This window comes from Chenopodium album, chromosome 6 (assembly GCF_948465745.1).
Source record: "Chenopodium album chromosome 6, dcCheAlbu1.1, whole genome shotgun sequence".
In the NCBI taxonomy this organism is placed as follows: domain Eukaryota; kingdom Viridiplantae; phylum Streptophyta; class Magnoliopsida; order Caryophyllales; family Amaranthaceae; genus Chenopodium; species Chenopodium album.
In genome coordinates this window covers 56984850-57005551 of record NC_137839.1, presented here as the reverse complement: position 1 = coordinate 57005551, position 20702 = coordinate 56984850, and the positions used below count along the sequence as shown (strand labels likewise).

General features: G+C 32.8%; 1 protein-coding gene and 1 long non-coding RNA gene across 5 annotated transcripts; both read right to left on the bottom strand.

Annotated features, from left to right (window-relative positions):
- Positions 1-3500: 3500 nt before the first annotated feature.
- On the bottom strand, positions 3501-6366 carry LOC145634925 (uncharacterized). 4 transcript variants are annotated; one of them, XM_081686254.1, is made up of 4 exons: positions 6191-6366; positions 5879-6065; positions 3899-3988; positions 3501-3772 (listed from the first exon to the last, which is right to left on the bottom strand). In XM_081686254.1, exons 1-3 carry the CDS (start codon positions 6239-6241, stop codon positions 3900-3902), a joined length of 327 nt encoding a protein of 108 aa, XP_081542380.1. In that variant the 5' UTR covers positions 6242-6366; the 3' UTR covers positions 3501-3772; position 3899. The 4 variants fall into 4 exon arrangements, 2 of the variants coding, with proteins under 2 accessions (XP_081542380.1, XP_081542381.1); XR_014113687.1 differs by having other exon boundaries at positions 3501-3988; positions 5879-6092; XR_014113688.1 differs by having other exon boundaries at positions 3501-3988; positions 5879-6077.
- Positions 6367-15067: 8701 nt separating this feature from the next.
- Positions 15068-20413, bottom strand: LOC145634924 (uncharacterized). Its single transcript, XR_014113686.1, has 3 exons — positions 19699-20413; positions 19287-19410; positions 15068-15690 (listed from the first exon to the last, which is right to left on the bottom strand). It is a non-coding gene; the product is annotated as an uncharacterized LOC145634924 (long non-coding RNA).
- Between the last annotated feature and the right edge of the window lie 289 nt (positions 20414-20702).

The following is a 20702-nucleotide window of genomic DNA, read 5'->3' as shown; positions in this document are numbered from 1 at the left end:
GATTAAAGGTGAATCTTTGCTAACAAGAAACGGAAGTTGACTTAGTTAAGGTTCATTACTATCGATTGTTATTTAATAGTACCTCCTAGTATATGGTTCTACTGTGGAAACATAGAGGCTATGTTAGGAGAAGCCAATTGACCCCGGAAGGCGGCTAGATTGGATTCTTAATTTCGATATTCGAGCATGTTTAGTTCATAATTAATTCAATTTCTATGCCTTTGTTTATGTTCAAGTGAATGCTATACCTAAACCATTTCCCTTAATGTTTTATTTCTTGTTTTAGCATTTTTAGACTTTAGTTTATTTATCCCCTATTCCGGACTAGCTTAATTGTTGATAACATTTGGTGGTGTTTACCGTTCTCTGTGGTTCGACCCCTATGCTTGCCTTATACTCGTATTAGGTTTGTTTAGGTTGTATAAATTGTATTTGATCTAGGGATAGACAATTGACGACGCGTTTATTCCCTTGTCACCTACAATGGGAAAATATTCCCAAAATTATTTCATGGTATACCAAGGTTAGCATTTTCCACCATAAATCATGTATGGCATCACGCAAGGTTTAATTTTGCAAGGATTTTTTTTGGGGATTTTTTAGGTAAAATAGAGAAACAAAATATTATTAACTAAATATGATGAGTAATTAATTATAGTAAAAGATATTCCTATGTCACTAAACAATGTTAGTTATTAGTAATTGAACATAAATAGAAATTTTATATGTGAAACTGAAAATCTATATGAGTATTTGAGTATACCAATACATGTAATTAAGTACAGTCCATGGACAAAGAAAATCTACGTGAAGTATTTTTAACGTAAAAAAAAATTTACACCATTTGATTTACGAAGTACTTTAAAAAAATCTTATTCATAAAATATCATGATCTTATCTAAGGCTAAGATAGTAAAGAATTGGAGACCAAAAGATTTTCTTTGATCACGTCATAATTTCTAATTTATTAGGTTTTTTCTTAAAAAAAAAATTAATTAATTAGCTAAACTTTTAATTGATATTTTTTATGAGGAAATAATTGCTGCTTATTTTTACGTGATAGTTAATAAATGATGTTCATTAATGGAGAATTAGACCTAAAGATATAATTGATGTCATATTACAATTTATATCGACTAAAAAAATGTAGAGACAATAATGTGATGATTAATTATAAAGTCTCTAACTTCACATAATTGATGTTGATGATGGTAAAGTTTGAAATATAAATGGCAATTAAAGGTTAAAGTTGGCAATGGAGATTTTTTTAAAAAAAAAAAAAAATTATAAGAACCCATTGATGATGAACATTATTGATGATGAAAATTAAAGATCAAAGTAACTTTAATTTCTTTTTATTTATAATGTCGTTTCCTTTTCTTTGAAAAAAAAATTGTTAATATTATCGTTTCTTATAACTAATTACATTTAAATAATTCATTCCTTAATCATTTAACCAACCGTACAACACTTTAATGAATTTTAATTTTAGATTGTAATACCCCATATTTTCATACGTATTTTCCTAATTAAATAATTAGGAATTATTTTATAAAAAGGATATTTTAGTAAATTTATTATTTGGAGCCAAAATAATATTTGAATTTTGGCGCCAAAAGTATTTTGAAAACTAATCATTATTTTGGTTAAGATTTATTATCCATATATCCTATTTTAAAAACCGGATTATTTATATATTTCGGATATTTTAATTAAGGCAAAATCTATATTTTATTATTATTCTAATAAGGTCCGAAAATTCCCTTTAATGGACTAATAATTTTGGATTTTTCTAGTGTAAAAATCTGATTTTATTAGTTAATATTATTTGGTGAATTATTGGTACTTTATTAATTAATTATTTTATACAATAAATATTATTTACACAATTATTTTAATTCCTTAAAAACTAGAAAAATAATTTCCTAAATACTAGAAAGGAGGGCCGAAAATATGAGCTTAGGAAAGCTCAAAAATTTCGGCCATCCCCTGTAGATTTTGGGAAAAATATTTTGGTAATTTGTATTTTTAATTATCTCCTTAAAATCTCTCATTTTCCTTAATTCAATTTTTCCATCTCTTAAATATTTGGCCATCTTATTTTCCTACCTTATATTCTCCTTAATTATTCCCCAAGCAATTCCAATTTCCTTAATATTTTTCATGACATACATACCTTCCATATTCAAGTATGCACAATCACCTTAATATCAAGACTTTCCTAAATTCTTTTACTCACTTCTCCAAGTAATCTCTTAAACCCTAGTTACCATAATTCTTCCTACATTTTCCTACCATAATTCTTGCATGAGCTAGCCTATAAATACCCCTTTATACCTCTCACATTCTTCACACCAATTCTCTTCTTTTCTTCTCCTCAATTTTACACAAATTGAAGCCAATTTTCTGGCACTTCTGGTCAGTTTTTGGGTTTTGACGTTTCACAGAAAATTGCTCCTCTCAAAAAATCCTTGAGGTTAGGCTTAAGAATCACACAATTCGAAGTTATATCAAAGGAGTTACAGCCTCTGGAAGTTCTGCCTATTCTTTCCAACGCAAATCCAATTCTTCTCTTCTCCTTGGGTGTTTTTGATCAAGATCCTTGAGGTTTCTTTGGTGTGTTTTGCTAAGCGAGGATCAAGGTACGATTATGTGGCTAGATACCTCGAAAGTGATCGATTTGAATAACATGTTTGAATGATTTATGATGAATTGAATTAAATTAAATTGAATTGAATTATGGTTTATGAAATAAAAGTATGTTTAAATAAATTGGTTTTGATAAATAAATTGGAGTATTGATTTTATATCATGTTTTGACTAATTAATTTATTATCCATGTTTTTAAAAAGGGTTTGATATTGAAAGCATGTTGAATTTATTAAAAAGGAGTTTGAATTTTATTAGTAAAGGTTTTAATTATTGGATTTAAAAGAGGATTTATTGAATCATTGAATTATTATTATTTATACTTTATAAGCATGTTGGTAATCCCACTATGCGGATTTGGTTTATTGATAAGGCCTTGGACTTTGCATGACCGAGTTTTTCCTCAAGAATAGCCTTGTAACATAAGGAGACTAGCTTGGGGGGTGTGCACACTTGGGAGAGGAATTGGTTTTCATATGAGGAATTGGTTTTTAAATAATTGGAATTGGTTTTATTGATTATTGATATTGGAATATTGAGAATTCACTAGTGGAAAAATAGCTATTCGTAACGGGCGAAAATGGCTAATCCGTAACGGGCAACGGGCGTTACGTATGCCACCGTTACAGATAGCCAATGTTATTTGTAATGGGCAGTGTCCGTTACAAATAAGTCGTTATTCGTAACGGGCAGTTGAAATGCCCGTTACAAATAACGGTTTATTTGTGACGGGCAGTTGAAATGCCCATTACGAATAACGGGGTTATTTGTAACGGGCATTTCAATTGCTCGTTACAAATACATTTATCCCCAATTAAAAAAAATCCCGGCGTTGTCAGGCTGTTGGCATTTTGTGCTTTATTTTTCAAAGTAAATTTTTATTTATTTCCACAATGTTTAATAAGTACCTTTGGCTACAAAGCTAATAAATAATCCAAGATACAACAATTTTTTTTCCTTGTATTAGAACACTAGTAAAATTAACAAACTTGGTGTTACTCAAGTATCAAAATAGAAAGTACTCCGTAGTATTCAAGGTAAGTGCAAAGTAGTCTTGAATCTTAGGTTCTTCACATGTCTCATCAGCAAGGGCAATGCAAATTGTGTCCTTCCTTTTCTTTCTCTGCAATATTAGATGATAAAAGTCATAACTCAAAAATTATATAAAAAACATGAACTAAATTTGAAATAAGAAACTAATATCAAATTATCCATGTATATTTTTTTAGAGCTGCTGAGAAATATTAGCTTCATGACACTGATATGAAATCCGTGAAGATATCCAGGTAGCGAGTAGAAAAAACAATTGCATAGAGTTCCTGAGTCTTCAAAGAAACACCTACAAATAGTGACAAAGTACAAATCTCAATACGTAATGTCAACTAGACTAGAAACAATAATAGCAAAAATATCAAGTAGAGAGATGAATAGAAGGGAGACGTCAGCTTAATTAATAGTCCATTCACTATCATCAGAACACAATAATTCACATCTGCCTTGATGCGTAAAATATGCAGCACTTGGATCATGGATAGCAAATGTAGTGCACCTCACATGAATAAAAAAAGAAATATGGCCATATACCGCACACATACTAAATATACACAATCATGTAAAAATCGGCAAGGTAAAATATGCAGCACTTGGATCATGGATAGCAATCATGTAAAAATCTTTTATCATTCATGCAATTTATGATGATTGATTATCAGCAAGAATTGCATGAACTCGGAAAAATGAGTCCTTAACAGATGATTTGAGCGTATCTTCCAAACTATGGAGTATTAGTGATTTTACTCAAAGCAAACTCAAACAATATTTAAAACATGAGACAATGCTACTGGTTCTGAAGGTGGATACTAACCGAAATTTATTAATTTATAAACATGTTATTGAATAGACAGAACAAGTTCACTAAACCCATAAGGTCATACTCAACAGGTTACAACACCACAGACCTACGCATCTTAAGTCTTAATAAAAATCCATATGCCATATAACATAAATTCCCATGGTCACCCCCTTCATACAGAAGGATATAGCTGTAGTTCTGTACCTGTACTAACAATGTAAAGACCTATGAATTCACAACTTATCCACCTTTTCGACCAATCTCTACAAGGATTTATACTCGCAACCTATTATACACAAAGGGGAAACTATCTAAAGTTCGCAACCGAGCTATTCCCAACAATATAAGACTTAAATAGGAAAATGGGCATAAACAGATAAACCCATATGATATCCTAGTTGTTTGAGCTAAGGAATTCCCCTTAAGTTTCACTCTTATAAAAAACAACAAACATCCACAATTTCATAGCATAGAATTTAAATAAGTAGCAATTTCTTAGCTGATCTCGACAATCAACCTGCACATTAGTACATTACGTCCTGAAATGTCTATAACCAAAATCGAAAACCTTGCCGATTCCAAAAGCTAAAACTCCACAGTTACTTCCATCTTAAGGTAATCGCCACAATTACTTCAAACAAATTTCTTTTTTTTATCTATGATACAATTATACATGCATCCACGACCCTTAGAAATATATCAAATTTACACATCGATCAATGTATACTTAATCATCCATAGTTTTTCTTTAAAATCAAAATTACCCCATCCTGCCCGAAATACATACGAGTATAACTCAAATTGATTACTACTTCATTCAATGATACGACACTTCAATAACATGAAAGTAAACAAATTCACATCAATAACAGATGAAAACGAAAAGCAAACATAAATTCGAAGCAATTTTATAGTTATATAAAAAAATGACCAAAAACATAAAAAAAAATGCAATAGATTATCAACAGAAAACGAAAAACCAAACAAAACCCAAAAAAAATTGAACACGAATTAAAAATATCCAGATTACAAAAAACTGGAAAAATCACCAAATAAGTAATGAATAAAGAGCTTAAACCATAAAAGGATAAAGAAAAGCTTGAACCGTATTAATGGCGAATCTCAAAGTGAGAAAAAGTGGGAGAAAGTTAAAATCATAATCAAAATCAAACTCAATCAGCAATTGAATTCATCAAATTAACCCTAGAATTTTAACATACGTAAATCAAATTGTTAGAAATGGCTTTTATTTGGTAGAAATTGCAAAATTTCAACCTTGAAAATTTGCAAGTTAATAACAACACCCAGAAATATAAAACGAAAAAAAAAATCGACAAATGGTATAGAAAGGGGGAGAGAGAAAGTGAGAATAATTACCCAATTTCTTTGATGGATGGTTTGTACACTTTCTCTTAAAGAGGTTGCAAGGAAAGGGGGAAGCCGGGTAGTGAGAGGGCAAAGAAAAAGCGAAGTTCTCCAATTTAGCTTGAAAACATCGAACACCAACAATTGAACAATCATTTTTACCATCTTCATCATTATCCCAATCAACACTAATCCAGTCCTAAAAATTCATCTGATAAACTCAGATCTTCAAAATCCAACAAAATTTATCAAAAAAAACTTCACAAAATCCCAAATGTAAGCTAAAAACATTATAGTTCAAAAGGATAATAAAAAAAATCATACCTCGGAGAAGAAGATAAGATTCTTCTCGTCGTTGTTTCGAATATCTAACATTATCAAGCAAAACTGAACAAAAATGGAGGGAGGAGATTGAGTGAGGAGAGAGAGAGCGAGACGGAGAGAGGAAGTGAAAGTTTGGCGGCTATGTGTTTGGAACCCTAATACTCTAATATAATGGGCTTACTCCTTTTCAACGAATTCCGCCCCATCACAGGTCTATTTGTATCGGGCAATATTTTATCGGATACGATTAAATGATTTTTCGTTACGGACTTTATTTGCCCGTTACAATTAAATGTATATTCGTAACGGGCATTATAATGCCCGTTACAAATAGTTGTTATTTGTATCAGTCATACATATTGCCCGTTACGAATAGTCTTTTCGTAACGGATTTTATTATGCCCGTTACAAATGAGCCGTTACAAATGAAGTTTTTTCCACTAGTGATTGGTTTTGAATCATGAGTTTGGAATTATTGGAAAATTGGTTTTAAAGCATGTTTGCGAATAAATTGAGTTTAATTATCTTGCACTTATCGTACTTAGCATATTTTGCTAACCAGTACTTCTTGTTTTATTTTGGTTCGCCTTGTTTACTGTAATGGTAAGCAATGTTGCTTATTTTCAGGTGGATTCAATACATGATGCATTGGAGTCCCGGGATTGGTTTCACTAAATTAGGAATATTTGGTCCTTGTATTTATTTTTGAGTACTCATGACTATGGTTACTATTTATGGTTATTATTAATAAACCTGTAGCATTCATCAGTAGTATGACCGTGCCCTCGATGGTACTTGCAATAGGAGTTTGGATTCCGTCTCGAAGATCGATTTTCTGGTGTTGGATCCTCGGTAGGGCCAATAGGTTTGATTAATCCTCGATCATAGAGACGATCGAAAGCAGCATCATAGGTCATTCCAATGGGTGTGAACTTTTGCCTGGGTTTCCTTTTAGATCCTTGATTGTCCATGGCTAAGACACCATTATGGTCAAAGGTACTAACATTATTACTAGAGTGGGCGTTTTCGGAAGAAGAAGGATTGTCGCTCTTCTTTCCTTTCCAGCCACCGTGGTTACTATTGTTAGTAGATTTTTTCTTAATTTGCGAGGTCGTCTTCGATTTCAATTCCGATGTCATAAACGGCCTTGAAAGTATTCAGATTGTGTTGATATTTTAAATTCTTTGAATATTTCTCTTGGAGATTCTTGATAAACATCCTCATAGACTCCTTTTCGGTGGGGACCTCAATCATCTTGGCGGAAGTTTCCCTCCATTTATTAAAGAAAGAAGTAAAGCCTTCATTCTCTTTTTGTCTTAGCATCTCAAGTTGTCTATGGTCGGTTTCAACTTGGATATTGCACTTGTACCTATCAACGAAAGCGTTTACTATCGATTCCCAGGTAGAGGTTTTCTCCTTGTCAAGGGAGAAGAACCATTGTTGGCAAACGGTTTCAAGAGATAGTGGGAACAGAGAGGGGAAAACCTTCTTATCGATACCCTTAATGTTCATTATAGTTTCGAAAGCTCTTAGATGAAAGTAAGGGTTATTTGTTGCCTTGAATTTTGGGATGTCAGTGGCGTTGAACTTATGTGGAAGAGGTTCCTTGTCTAGCGAGACCCCTTGTGAACTCATGCCTTGAAATTTATAGTCACTAGATAGCTTGCTTAGACTCTCTTGCATGAGGCTCATTTGTTGTTGCTTCGCAGGATCATCGATCTTGAGTGTGAGTAGCTTCAGTGTCTCAGTCACGTTATTAGTCAATTGACTCCTAAGTTCATTAACTTCCTCTTGAGTTGCCATTATCTTCTTAGCCTTCCTCTTTTGACGAATCGGTTTATCAAAAAGTGAGACTTGAACAAAGAGGTTGTCCTTGATTAATCGTCATTCTCTCCTCGACCAAGTACTGTGGAAAAGGAAATTTGGGGATACTTATTGTTAATTATTTGACTCAAACTTTATTCAACATGTGATGGATGAAGAAAGATTGGAATAGAATGTGAAAGAAGAAAAAGATGTAGATGGAGGAATATGAAGAATTAGGAATGGAATGTACCCACCAACTCAAATGACGGAAAAGACCGACTCATGCATGAACCTAGGACATGGTCATGGTGACATATAAAAAGTGTGTGCTAAGACTAGTGAGTGTAGGTGACATGTTAAGACTCGTGTCATGACCATGTGGCTAGACTATGTGACTAGACCCAAGCAAAGACTAAGTTAAGACTTCACGTATATGCATTAAACTGGATAGGCTGTGGTTTTAGTCATAATTTTTTATCTGTCACTTTGATTTGGATGAAACCAACGCCAAATTAAATATAAAACTCGGGGCTACAGATCCATAGGTTGTACGACTCGTAGTTCTTGCTAGAACTTCGGCTATGACCAAAACAAGTTGACGTTTGTGCAGTATACGGGAATAAAAATCCGGGTTGACTTAAAGGAACTATGGCTCGATTTTATGTTTATTTATTAGCTCAAATTAATTAATTAATTAATTAATTAATTAATTAATTAAACAAAGTCCTTTAGTCATTAATCAGTTTATTTAGTCTTAACACAAGTCAAACAAACGGTTAAGAGAAACATAGAATATATGCACAACAAATAATGCACAATTAGTCAAGTAGGCACAATATGATGCAATGAGTTTGCAACCTAACCATGGCTCTAGTTCTCTAAAGTTTGGGATATGGTTTATTCAATAGAGGGTCCATGGTTAATTGTCCGGATGCACCGCGCGGAAGCCTAACCGTGAAGGGTTGGCGCGAGTGAATGGGACACTGCGAGTTTTAGAAAAAACTCGCTTCCATGGTTTGGTGAATTCAACATCTCGGATGTACCCTTTGTTGCACGGAGCGTTCAATTGGGTAGATGGAGCATGAATTCCCAGAGGGTTATGTCCATATGTAGAACACATATGGGTTTCAGAAAAGTGAGAAAAAATTCAATCAGGAAGTAGGATCGAGCAAACAATACGAAAAACTGGTCGAAATTAGAACGCATATTTCTGGCTCGGTATTGGGGGAAATTGGCGCCAGCAAACAGAGACTGGCACCAGCTTTTAACTGTAGCGCTTGGCGCCAATACTGGCGTCTGGCGCTACGACTAAAATGCTGGCGCCAAGCTCTGGCCCCTGACTCTACTTCCCACATGCCTCAGCAGCTTTCTGTGCTCGATAAAATTTTCCAGTTTCGCTCGGTGTTATTTCAGTCCTAGTTGTGAAAGATATTCCTCAAATTTCCTCCGTGTAAAATCCTATGTTTTTAACTCATTACAGATGGTCTTTCCAATGAGATCTTTTTTATGCATATGACAATAATGTTAATCAAAATTACGCACATGAAATACTTAGAACGTTTCGAGTCTCATCTACTCATTCTAAATCATTGCCGAAATAAATTCAGGAATTAAAATAGAAATCCTCCCCAGTGGAGTCGCCAAAAACTGTAGGGAATAATTTCAAGCTTTAATCCCACTAGCTTGAACCCCACTGTGATCATACACTAAAGTACGGTGGCGTCCAAAAGGGAAGAAGATAGAGCAAAAGAGTCGCCAACAAGTTTTAGGAACTTGTAAACCGTTCATAGGATGAAGGTTACACCCCTTAACGATCCAAGAGATCGCCAACTCCATAAGGTCTAGAACCAAATAAGGGTTCGGGGATGAAGGTACAAATCCAACCTAAAAGAGATTGAACCTGCCCTAATAATAGGCCTCTACTTTATTCTGATCGTATTCATGTGCGCTTTCTGATTAACATGCAATCAATAGGATTAACCCTAAACCTGTTTATCTATGTTGGTTGAATTTAATGCACAAATAAACTATTATTGGCGATCACTTGAATTATAATCACAATTAACCCTAAACAAGATTATTAATTATCTTGTTAAGCGTGATTACAAGTACCAATTCCCTTTAAACATGCAATAAAGGTGATCAAGCAATAACAATAAATAATGTATCAAGCAACATAATAAATAATCATAACAATAATAATAATCATAATAATATCATCATAGATAAAATAATCATCATCAGAATAATAATAACAATAATATTCATAATAATAACAATTATAATCATAATCATGTTCATGTCAATATTAAAGCATAATAATAGCAAGATCCTAGGCATGATACTAACAAGATTAATAACAAACCCTAGCATGTCACTAAGCAATAAAAATCAAATCTTTAGCCCTAACATGATACTAACAATCATAAATATTAGGAAGAATATAGGAAACATCGCAGGAATCATAATAAGCATATTTGATATTATAACCTTTTCCCTAAACATGATACTAGGAATATCATAATAACAATTTAAACATGATTTCTACATCATAATATCAATTAATCAATAAAAATACTTACTTTGATGCTTCGTACCTCTTTCTAATAACAAAATACACACGTTAGTAACTTCAAGGAAAATAATAAACAAACAATTAAATTAAATAATTGAAAGAGAGATTTGGGACCAAACCCTCAGAAATTAAACCTTTCACGTCTAGGGCGAAGGCAACTTCGAATATGGCTAGGTGTTTCTAGATCTTGCGAATGCGGAATTTTGTATGCGAAAACAAGGTTTAGAGAAAGAAAGAAAGAAAGAATTGAATGAATGAATATAGAATGCTAATTAAAACTGATTGTAGATGAGAATTCGTGAATGATGAGAATTGGTGAATGACTAAGAGAGAATTAGAGATTGCGAATGAAAACTGATTGTAGGTGAATGTAGATTAAAATTGATTGTTGATGAATGAAAACGGAGTTTTTAATACGATATTTATAGAGAAAATCAGCCAAAAAGATAAAATATTATAAACAGAGTCTGACGCACAAAAAACAGAGTTGGCGCCAACCCTGGCTAACTGGCGCCAGGCACCAACACTAGCGCCAGGCGCCAGGCCTGGTTCCAGGCGCCAAAGCCTGGAGTCAGGCGCAAGCCTATTTTCAACGCGTTTTCGAAAATCAGATAAGTTTGCCGTACTGGAGGATAAAATCATATAATTTCCTCGAAAATGCTATTTGATTTTAATTAAAACTCTAATAAAGTCAAAAGTCAATTTATCAATGCTAATTGAATTAGGAATGAAAAGAACCTTCTAGAAGAATCTAGAAGACTAAAACCATTCCTAATTGCATTAGGAATGATAAATCATATTAGGCCCTCCTCTAGATCATTGGGCCTAATATAAGACTCAAAACGGGCCCAGTTTAGTAAATTGGCCATAACTTCCTCAATATTCATCGGAATTGGGCTTATAATATATCGTTGGAAAGGTCTTGTCAAGCCCCATCCAACTACACTACTATTGGACCCATATCATGTACCAACCAAACTGGATTGGCTGTTTTCTTAAAATAAGTTTTCAAAAACAGAGAGAAGAGAAAAGAAATTAAAGCTATCCACAACGCTAGACTTTCCACACTTTCACTTCATTCGATTATGATTCGACGTGAAAGGTACTCATCACTGGGTTTGGTTTTGGGGAGACACAAATGGGTGTCTACAGTATTAAATGTATATTAGGAGTAAAAATATAGATGGGAAAGGTAGCTAAGTTGGTAGAAGTTTTAGTTGCATTCTATTAGGTCATGGGTTCAAGTCTTACTAACTACACATTTTGGTAACTTAATTTTGACTAGGGGAGCCAACGCGCGCGATGCGCGCGGAGCTGCTTACCCTTTCTTGTTGTTTTTATTGGGTTGTGTTTTATCTATTTAAGACGTTGGTTTTTTGGGATATTAGTTTTGTAAATTGATGGATTGGATTTTGCCGTTTTGTGAAGGACATTGTAATTAAGTTGTTTGCACCAATGGTATAACATATGACAACAGAAGTTGTAGTTTAAAGGTGCAGTGAGCTGATATAGTGGCCATCATATTGATGTAGTGCAATGAGCTTAACATTGTGCTTTGAAAGGGTGTTGCTGTATAACAGCCTACATTGACATTTATTATTTTCTCTCAATTAAAGAGTTCTTACATGGCACATAAGTTTAGATTAAGCCTACATATATACATCTGTATATATACTTCCTCCGTTTTCTTTTAGATGCAACACACCCTTTAGCGCGGTAATTAAGAAAGGTGGGGTTTACATGATATAATAAACTTTAAAATAGGATGAGTGGTTGTTAGGAGTGTAATTTAGTGGGCCATGTGCTTTAAATAAGGAAATAGTATAGTTTCTCCCTAAAGTAACTTTCCTTTTACAGTGTGTTGCAAGTATTGTAACATTTCCTTTTTAGGGAAGTGTTGCAAGTAAGAAAAACGGAGGAAGTATATATATATATATATATATATATATATATATATATATATATATATATATATATATATATATATATATATATATATATATATACTTCCTCCATTTTTATTTGACTTGCTTTGACTTTTACACTATTTACCTCCCCTCCTTTGACCATTTTTTGTGAATAATATATAACGAAAGACATATTTATGCGGGATCTTTTTGAATTCGTCTCAATAAATACTATCAAAATATATAACTTTTCTAATTTTTACTTATGGAGAATTCAAGTTATTGATCGTTAAAATTTTGCATTGACAAACGTGATAAAAGAAACAGATTAAGTAAAAAGGAACATAGGAAGTAATACTTTGGAAAAAGTGTCGTTTTAGGACACATGCTTTAATTTTTTTTTTCTGGCAGTTGTAACACCCCAATAATTCTCCCTTTTCCAAACCACTTAATTTAAATATAATAGTGGAGAACCATTGACATGTTACTGCCACGTGTTAAAACGTTAAGGCTTTATCAAAGTATCGCAGCGGAAAATCAAACTTAAGTCTTTAAAATAACATAGTTTAGAAAAACGAATAAGTCAAAGCTTACAAATTGGAACCATGGAGGCCCTTATTTAAAACCAAACCAATAATCAAAATCCAAAACATAAACGTATAGCAAAACATAAATAAGTTCAACACAAGAATCGGATACTTTCAATCACACCAATCCCTTGACAATGCGTTTGTCAAATCCTGAACTTCACGTCATCAAGCTAACCTGTGCGATACTGCTCCCCAATAATACAAGTGTAATGATTGGATCATCACAGGGTCATTGAAAGGCGAAGGCCATGATCAAAAGAAAACACACATAAAAGCACGCAATCAGCAAAGCTGAGTACATACAAGCTACAACGCACAAAACCTAGCATGCTCAACTAATTAAAGTAAATAAACATACGACGTGAAATCATTAATCAAGACTCCACACTTAAACAATTCAATTGACTCAACATACTTACTAACTAATTCCAAACACTTGACTCTTTATATTTAATTTAATTAATTCAATTGGAGTAAGCAATCGACGAGGTTGTCCAATCCACCAAATCATTTTGGTCCCAAATGACCATTTGAAATAAAAGTTTAGCGCGATGCAAGAATGGGCGCGACTCCATTCTCACAAAGTTAGTCTAGGATCCCATCTAACTTTCATTATAAAATAACAATGTAAATACCAAAAGAAAAGAGGACATGTTGATCAAACAAGCCTCGGAAAGCCACGGGCTACCACCGTGTACCCCAACCCATAATTGTCAATACTCTAGAAGTGCACGCTTTCCAGAGTTTTATTGCTCATCCATGTTTCACTTTACGTGATTACAATTTTAATTAATAGCCGACTCATTCAAGTAGACTATACATAACAATCATACATAAATTCACTTTTAATCTTATTTAGGACAACGGTGATCACATAACAAATTGACCTTTAATTCTATTAAACTTCCAAATTATCCAAAATTGTTGAACGTAGTCAACTCACCTAGACATTTCGGCTTAATCCACCTTTACTCAACATGCTAACAAGCCATGATTGAGTAATAAATAAAATAATAATAACCTTGTAGAATAATTAATAAATTCATTCCACTTAAACCATTTAATTCCAATCCTTCAATAATCAAAGTATGGTTAACAAACCAATCCAATAAAACATGCTTGTATCAATATTCCATACAAACAATTAATCCAATATAATTTGACATGCTTGCATCCATGATTCCATACAAACATAATCAATTCACCAAAACATGTCTCATAAACATAAGCACATAAATTAATTTAATGTATAACCAAACAATTTTCATCCAAGAGTTCCCTAAACATGAAACTAAGTTCATTCTTTTGGTACCTAAACATGATACTACTTACAATGAAGTAGACATGTACGTACCTCGCTCGTGTAAACAATCATTTGTGCCACTTTTAATCACTTAAAAGTCTCCTAGGGAATAATCACCTCCTAGAAAACAACCAATAATCAAAAATTATATACAAAACTAATCTTAAGTAACACCCAAAATGTGTTACATAAAGTAGTAAAAGTGTTATTATAGACAATAGGTAACACTTTTTTGGGTGATACTTCCGCCCATGTTACCTTAGGTCTTTTGTAACACTTTAGGTGTTGTATGGTAACACTTTCAAAAGTGATACTATAAACCCTATTATGTAACACTTTTTATATTATTAGTATCAATTTTAAAGTGTTACTTTTTATTTCTTAGGTAGCACTTACTTGTCTTTGGTAACATTTTTCAATCATATAGTAACACTTTATCTGACATTATGTATCATTTTTCGAACAAATGTAACACCTAATTGATTATTAGGTAACATTTTTCAATAAGTTTTTTTTTATATATTGTAGCACTTTATTTGATATTATGTGTCACTTTTTACAAAATAACGTATCACCTTATTAATTAATAGGTAACAATTATTATTAATATGCAACTTTTTTCTATTTCTTAAATATAAAAATAATATTAACATGTACAACAATCATGAATGTGAAATTAACACATACAATAGACAATAATTTGAATTGATAAAATTTCGTAGTTTATTTAAAAAGAATCCATAAACACCAATTTTTTGTTTGCCTAAACAATTTAATAAACAAAACAAAAAGAAAGTGAACCCTGGTCTCTAGCTTGACCACCAAATTCACAAACATGATAAACAAAATAATTTAAAAAAGTCTCGCGGTAGCAAATAGACAGCAGTAGCAGCAGCTAGGAGTAGCAATCGATAGCAGTAGCTAATAGTAACTGCATTCAACAGTAACAGGCTAGCAGTAAAAGTGGCTAGTAGAAGCTTGCAGTAATTGCAGTGAGTAGTACTAGGATAGAAGTAGCAGCAGCTTGCAGTAATTGTAGTGAGTAGTACTAGGCTAGAAGGAAAAGCAGCTAGCAGCAACTTGCAGTAACATTAGTCAGCAGTACGAGGCCAACAGGCAGTAGTAGCAACAAATATCAGCAGCAACAAACATCAATAACAGCATTAGACGTCAGTACCAGCAGCATCAATATAATAACAGTAACATTGGCAGCTACATACATGCAAGCATGTGTTTTTTTTGGCCCTGTAGCATGGCGGAAGTATTTCTTTCCATCGTCTTCAAACTTCCAATGCTCTAACTCATGGTATCTCACTCCCCTGCTCAAAATGGAAGAGCATCAGTAAATATAATGAGAATTTTAAAAAGTATAAACTGATAGTCAAAGAGTAAATGAAATGTACTTTTGAGCAGGACACGACCAGGTTTCTTACAACTAACCTAAGTAAACTCGAGGCTTTGAACAATGCCTAATCAAGGTTGTTCTTAATTAAAGTTGCTGCAATTTATTACAGAAAGATACTCCCAAGATGATAGTACTCTCTGAAAAATAGGAAGAGTTGCTTGAATAAAAGATGCGAGTGTAAAAAGAAGCATCCAAGAAATTTTCTTTATTAGAAAGGATAACAATCACAAATCTGTATGCATAATTTCCAAAGTCATGGACATCAGAGCGATGATCATAAGTTATAACTTAAAGTCTGTATCATGTCTTGAAAGTCACAGATGCTATTATTACTAGGAGCTCGTTTCCCCATCTCCCTACCCCCATTAACCCCTTACTAGTTTTCACTATTAGAATGAATAATTACCAGGCTATTTATGCAATACAATCAGCTCAGCCCACCACCAAGTCAATGATACATGTTTAGCTGCTCTAAATTTGCCGACATTATTTAGATGCTCATTTTCTAATCTAAAAAGATAATATATGCAAAGGGCAGTAGCCACCTCAGCTTGAAAAGGTAGCAGTAGCCTTGCCTTTGCAGGGCAGCAGCTGCACCCACACCCCCTACACACACACCCCTGCCCTACAAACACCCCCTGCCCTGCAAAAACCCCCCTCGCCTGAAATCAGTCCTGAAGTTCAGTTCTGAATTTAGTTCTTAAATTCAGTTATGAAAATAAGTTCTAAAATTCAATTTTGGTTTGGTAATTCAGTTATGAGCTTTGGTTCACATATTCGATTTTCAACTTAGATTTGACACTACATCCATGACCCTATTTAATTCTTACTTTTGTTAATTACATTGCAGTTCTTTACTCAAGAAGCTTATTCATCAGAAGAGATTGATGAGATACGAGACATATAGGTTAAATATTTGCTTATGCAACTAAATTAAGCTGATGAAGAAGTCAAAGACGGTAGTATGGTAATTGCTCGAGTTTTGGTTCAAATTTTTATTCAACAGTTAAGACTTTGGAACATTATTATATTATGGTGATGTTTTTGGAAACAATGGTTGATGTATAGTGCCATGGTTTTTTTTTTTGTAATGAATCTATGCCATGCCATAAAAGTGTCTATGTTTAGATTGGCCAAGTACGATAGTAGAAGAGAAGCACAAGAAATATACACTTTAGTGATATGTGCAAATTCAGTTCTTTTCACATGCTCGCACACCCTTAAGCTCTCATCATAGGTGAACATTATACAAAAGAGCTGAAATATTTTATAGTCTATGTGGTTTGGGCTTAGATGCACTCTTTTGCTTTATGTCATGCCATAAAAGTGTCTACGTGTTTAGCATGATAAGATTTTAATGATTAGTGGCATACTTATTATAGATGGCTACAAGTTCAACATAAATTCCTAACGCATCACTGACACAGTGACACCTATTGACTCATGGGTCCACAATAACTCTAACAATAAAAAAATCACAGTGTTCCTATATGATTTAGCTACTATCTAGAGTACTACTACACATGATGATCATATGGACAAAACTAAAATGCGACTTTTATAACTAAGATGAACAGGAAAGACACACTAATATAGTGAGATTTAGATAAATCACATGCCTTGCTAGCACTAAATTAATACATATTTTAAATACTCATTCAAACTTTAGTCATTGCATAACTCTTATAAGTACTACTTTACAGTAAAGTAAGACTATCATGCTAATTTGCTAGTCCTTGTACAACCGAGAGCTTGGATAGAAGTGACTGATAATGTAGCTAGGAGAAAGAGATAAACAAAGTATTAAAACTGAGTTTTCTGGCTGAAGTAGAAGCTAAACTTATCTGACAACATGAATCCAAATAAAAAATCAAGCAAAATCCAGAAAAAAAAGAGTGAATCGCAGAAAATTAGCCAAATAATCATCTTACTTGCCATGGAACCCTTGCTGAAACTCAGTAGCTTTTCACACCTCATTTTGTCATACCATTCAATCTTCAAAGAACAAGAATCAATTTTTTATAAGAAAATAGTATTTTTTTTTTAAAAAAATTACTACACTAAATGACTAAGTGGTTAGTAAGAGAGTATTAATACAATCATTCAGCTTATTAGTTGACAACTCAATATTTGCCCAAATGTGAAGGAGATCACAACCTATATCAGCCTATTAGTTGAGTGGATTATCAATTTTTAATTTGTTTAAAGTAACAAAATGGGGTATAGTGTTGGTGTGGGGTCAATGAGGAGGAATCATCATATATAATTCATATTAATATTTCATGGAAAACAGAGATTAGTAGTTATACTGAAGATACAGTGCATTACTCAAACATTTGTAACAAAAAAGAAAAGGAGGGAAAAAATTGGGGACAATACTTGCTTTTATCTAATCTTGACAAATTGGATAGGTGATTACGCATAAAATTGCACCGTGATTAATATCATTATCTTCCTTTTTCAATTTTCAATTATAAATTAATGTGAGAATCTAATAATAAATAATAATAGCATCACAATAGTGTTGGAGTTATACCTAATTCAACTTACAAAACAAAATAATTAATTTGTCATTCTCGTATTTTGCTTGGTTGATAAGATCTATGATGTAAAATATTAAGGGGTAATGAAACAAAAAAATGTTACCAGGCTGCAATATAATATTGATAAGCTCATTGTAAAATATTAAGGGGTAATGAAATGCTGAATAACAATAACCTTCTTTACCCAACAAACAATAAGAGCATACTTGGTAAAAATTATAGCAGAACCATATTTAATAGAGCTATAACACTCTCTAATGGACTTAAAAAGATGGACTACTAGAGTGATTGCTTTGTCATTGGTACACGCCTAGCAGTCTAAGCCACATATAGGTGAATAATTAAAGAATAATGGAGACATGATTAAGAAAGAGATTGACAACTGAAATAATGTAACACTATCAGTAAGAGCACGGTAACAACTAAAACTCACAGAAAAACTTTTAAAGGTAAAAACATGCCTCAAATATGTACTCTCCCGGAATAAACTTTGCTATCAAACACCCCAAGACATATGAACAGACATTACAGTTGTGATCCAACTGAATGCTGCAACTCTTTTTTAATCCTCAACTACATCTACCTATCAAAAATAATTTTTATTCTTACATTTGCAAATTTCATTTGACAACTTGAGTAATATCTTACCGCATAGGCAATAAACGAATGCCCTGGACGTGCTAATAAACTCATCAGACACCTAAAATCCCAAAAGAAATTAAGCAAAATCTAGAAATAAAAAATGAGTGAATTGAAGAAAATTAGCCAATTAATCATCTTAACCCCACAAAATAAAAGCTTGGAAACTGTGGCAGGGGATGCAATTATCACAAATTTCTTACAAAAGTAACAAATAATCAGAAAATGTATCATAATAATGAAAAATATAAACCCAATTCATAATTAGAGCTTAATATAACTAAGAAAAACAAAAAACAAAAACAAAAAAAAAAAAAAAAAATCAAACCTTGCTATAGTGGTGGTCTTGGTAGTAGCAATAGTCGTAGCTTGAATATCAAACATCGTTCCTCCAATTATATTTGGCATTGCCTTGGAGTTCTGCATCTCTTTTGCCCATAATTACTTGGATTCTCCACAATCAATTCAGAAAAGAAAATGATTAAATTAAAATGGGTAAAATTAGTCAACAAAGATCAAATTATAAGGTAAATCAAATTAGCAGTAATCGAAAAGAAGAAAAAACAAAAATCCCAAACTCATATAAATACTTCCACCAATTTAGATGCATGCAAACTTGAATATAAATATAAATCAAATTAAGATATCATCAACAAGATTAGAGGAAGGGAATAGAAACCCAAATTCTAAATAGCTCAAACTCTTATTGATAATTGAACAAAACTAACACTAACACTAACTTTAAGGTGGAAGCCACCGATGATGTAGGTCGGGAGGTGGCAATTGCTGCCTTTGGAGCACGGGTTGCGAACTTGCGATGGTGGGAGGCTGTGGTGGACGAGATTTACAGTGGAGCACCGAGAGTGGGAAGGGGTAGTGCGGTGGAAGCCGATGAAGAGGGCTAGAGGGGACGTACAGTCTAAGTTTGAGGGATGGAGAAATAGGTAAGAAGGTTGTGACGTTGTGATTGAGGGTCAATTTTAATTAAAAAAAATTAAAAAAAAATCAATAAATAAGTTTGGGATTGTTAAAAAAAATAAAAAAAAAAATAATAAAGATATTTGATAAGAATAAGAAAAAAAAAAGGATTAGCATATCAAATTAAATGTTTTTATTCAAAAAATAAATAATATTAAATTAAGTGTTACAACCAAGTGCTACCTTATATCAAAGTGTTACAATAAAGTGTTACATAATATTAAGGTGTTACAAAAATGTTACCTAATACCACAATGCTACAAAAGTGTTACTAAAAAATCTAACAATTATAAAATTTTTAAAGTGTTATCAATGGGTGTTACTTAAGCTCAACTTGGTAGTAGTAATACTTAAACAAATTTCCAGCAATATAAATTTGATTAAAACTCCTTAAAACATCATTTAAAATATATTTTTATGCTTAATTAATCAATTGAAATCCAATAGGAACAAAAGCCCCAAATTAATTGATCATAAGAGCCCTAAAATCCCAATTTAAATAAATTAAAACCCTAGGTTTTATAATCACAAAATCTGAAAATTTATAACATAATTAAAACATGAAAATATAAGTTTAAGCTATCAAAAACATGAATTTGATAAATATAAATTTTATACTAAACTAATTATATGAACATTAAGCAAAAATAAGAAAATAAAGGAGGAATAAGGGGAGGAAGGTAGCCACGGTGCCCAGCCGGGCTGTTGGTGGTTTGCCGGCGACAAGGGGGCGGCGCCAGAGTCCGGTGGGTGGCGGTGGTTGGTA

Coding starts and splice junctions, on each gene's coding strand:
- LOC145634925 (XM_081686254.1), bottom strand. CDS start 6,241: ATGTTAGATATTCGAAACAACGACGAGAAGAATCTTATCTTCTTCTCC. Junction 6,066..6,190: donor ATCTTATCTTCTTCTCCGAG/GTATGATTTTTT, acceptor ATGAATTTTTAG/GACTGGATTAGTGTTGATTG. Junction 3,989..5,878: donor CCATCCATCAAAGAAATTGG/GTAATTATTCTC, acceptor CACTATTTGTAG/GTGTTTCTTTGAAGACTCAG.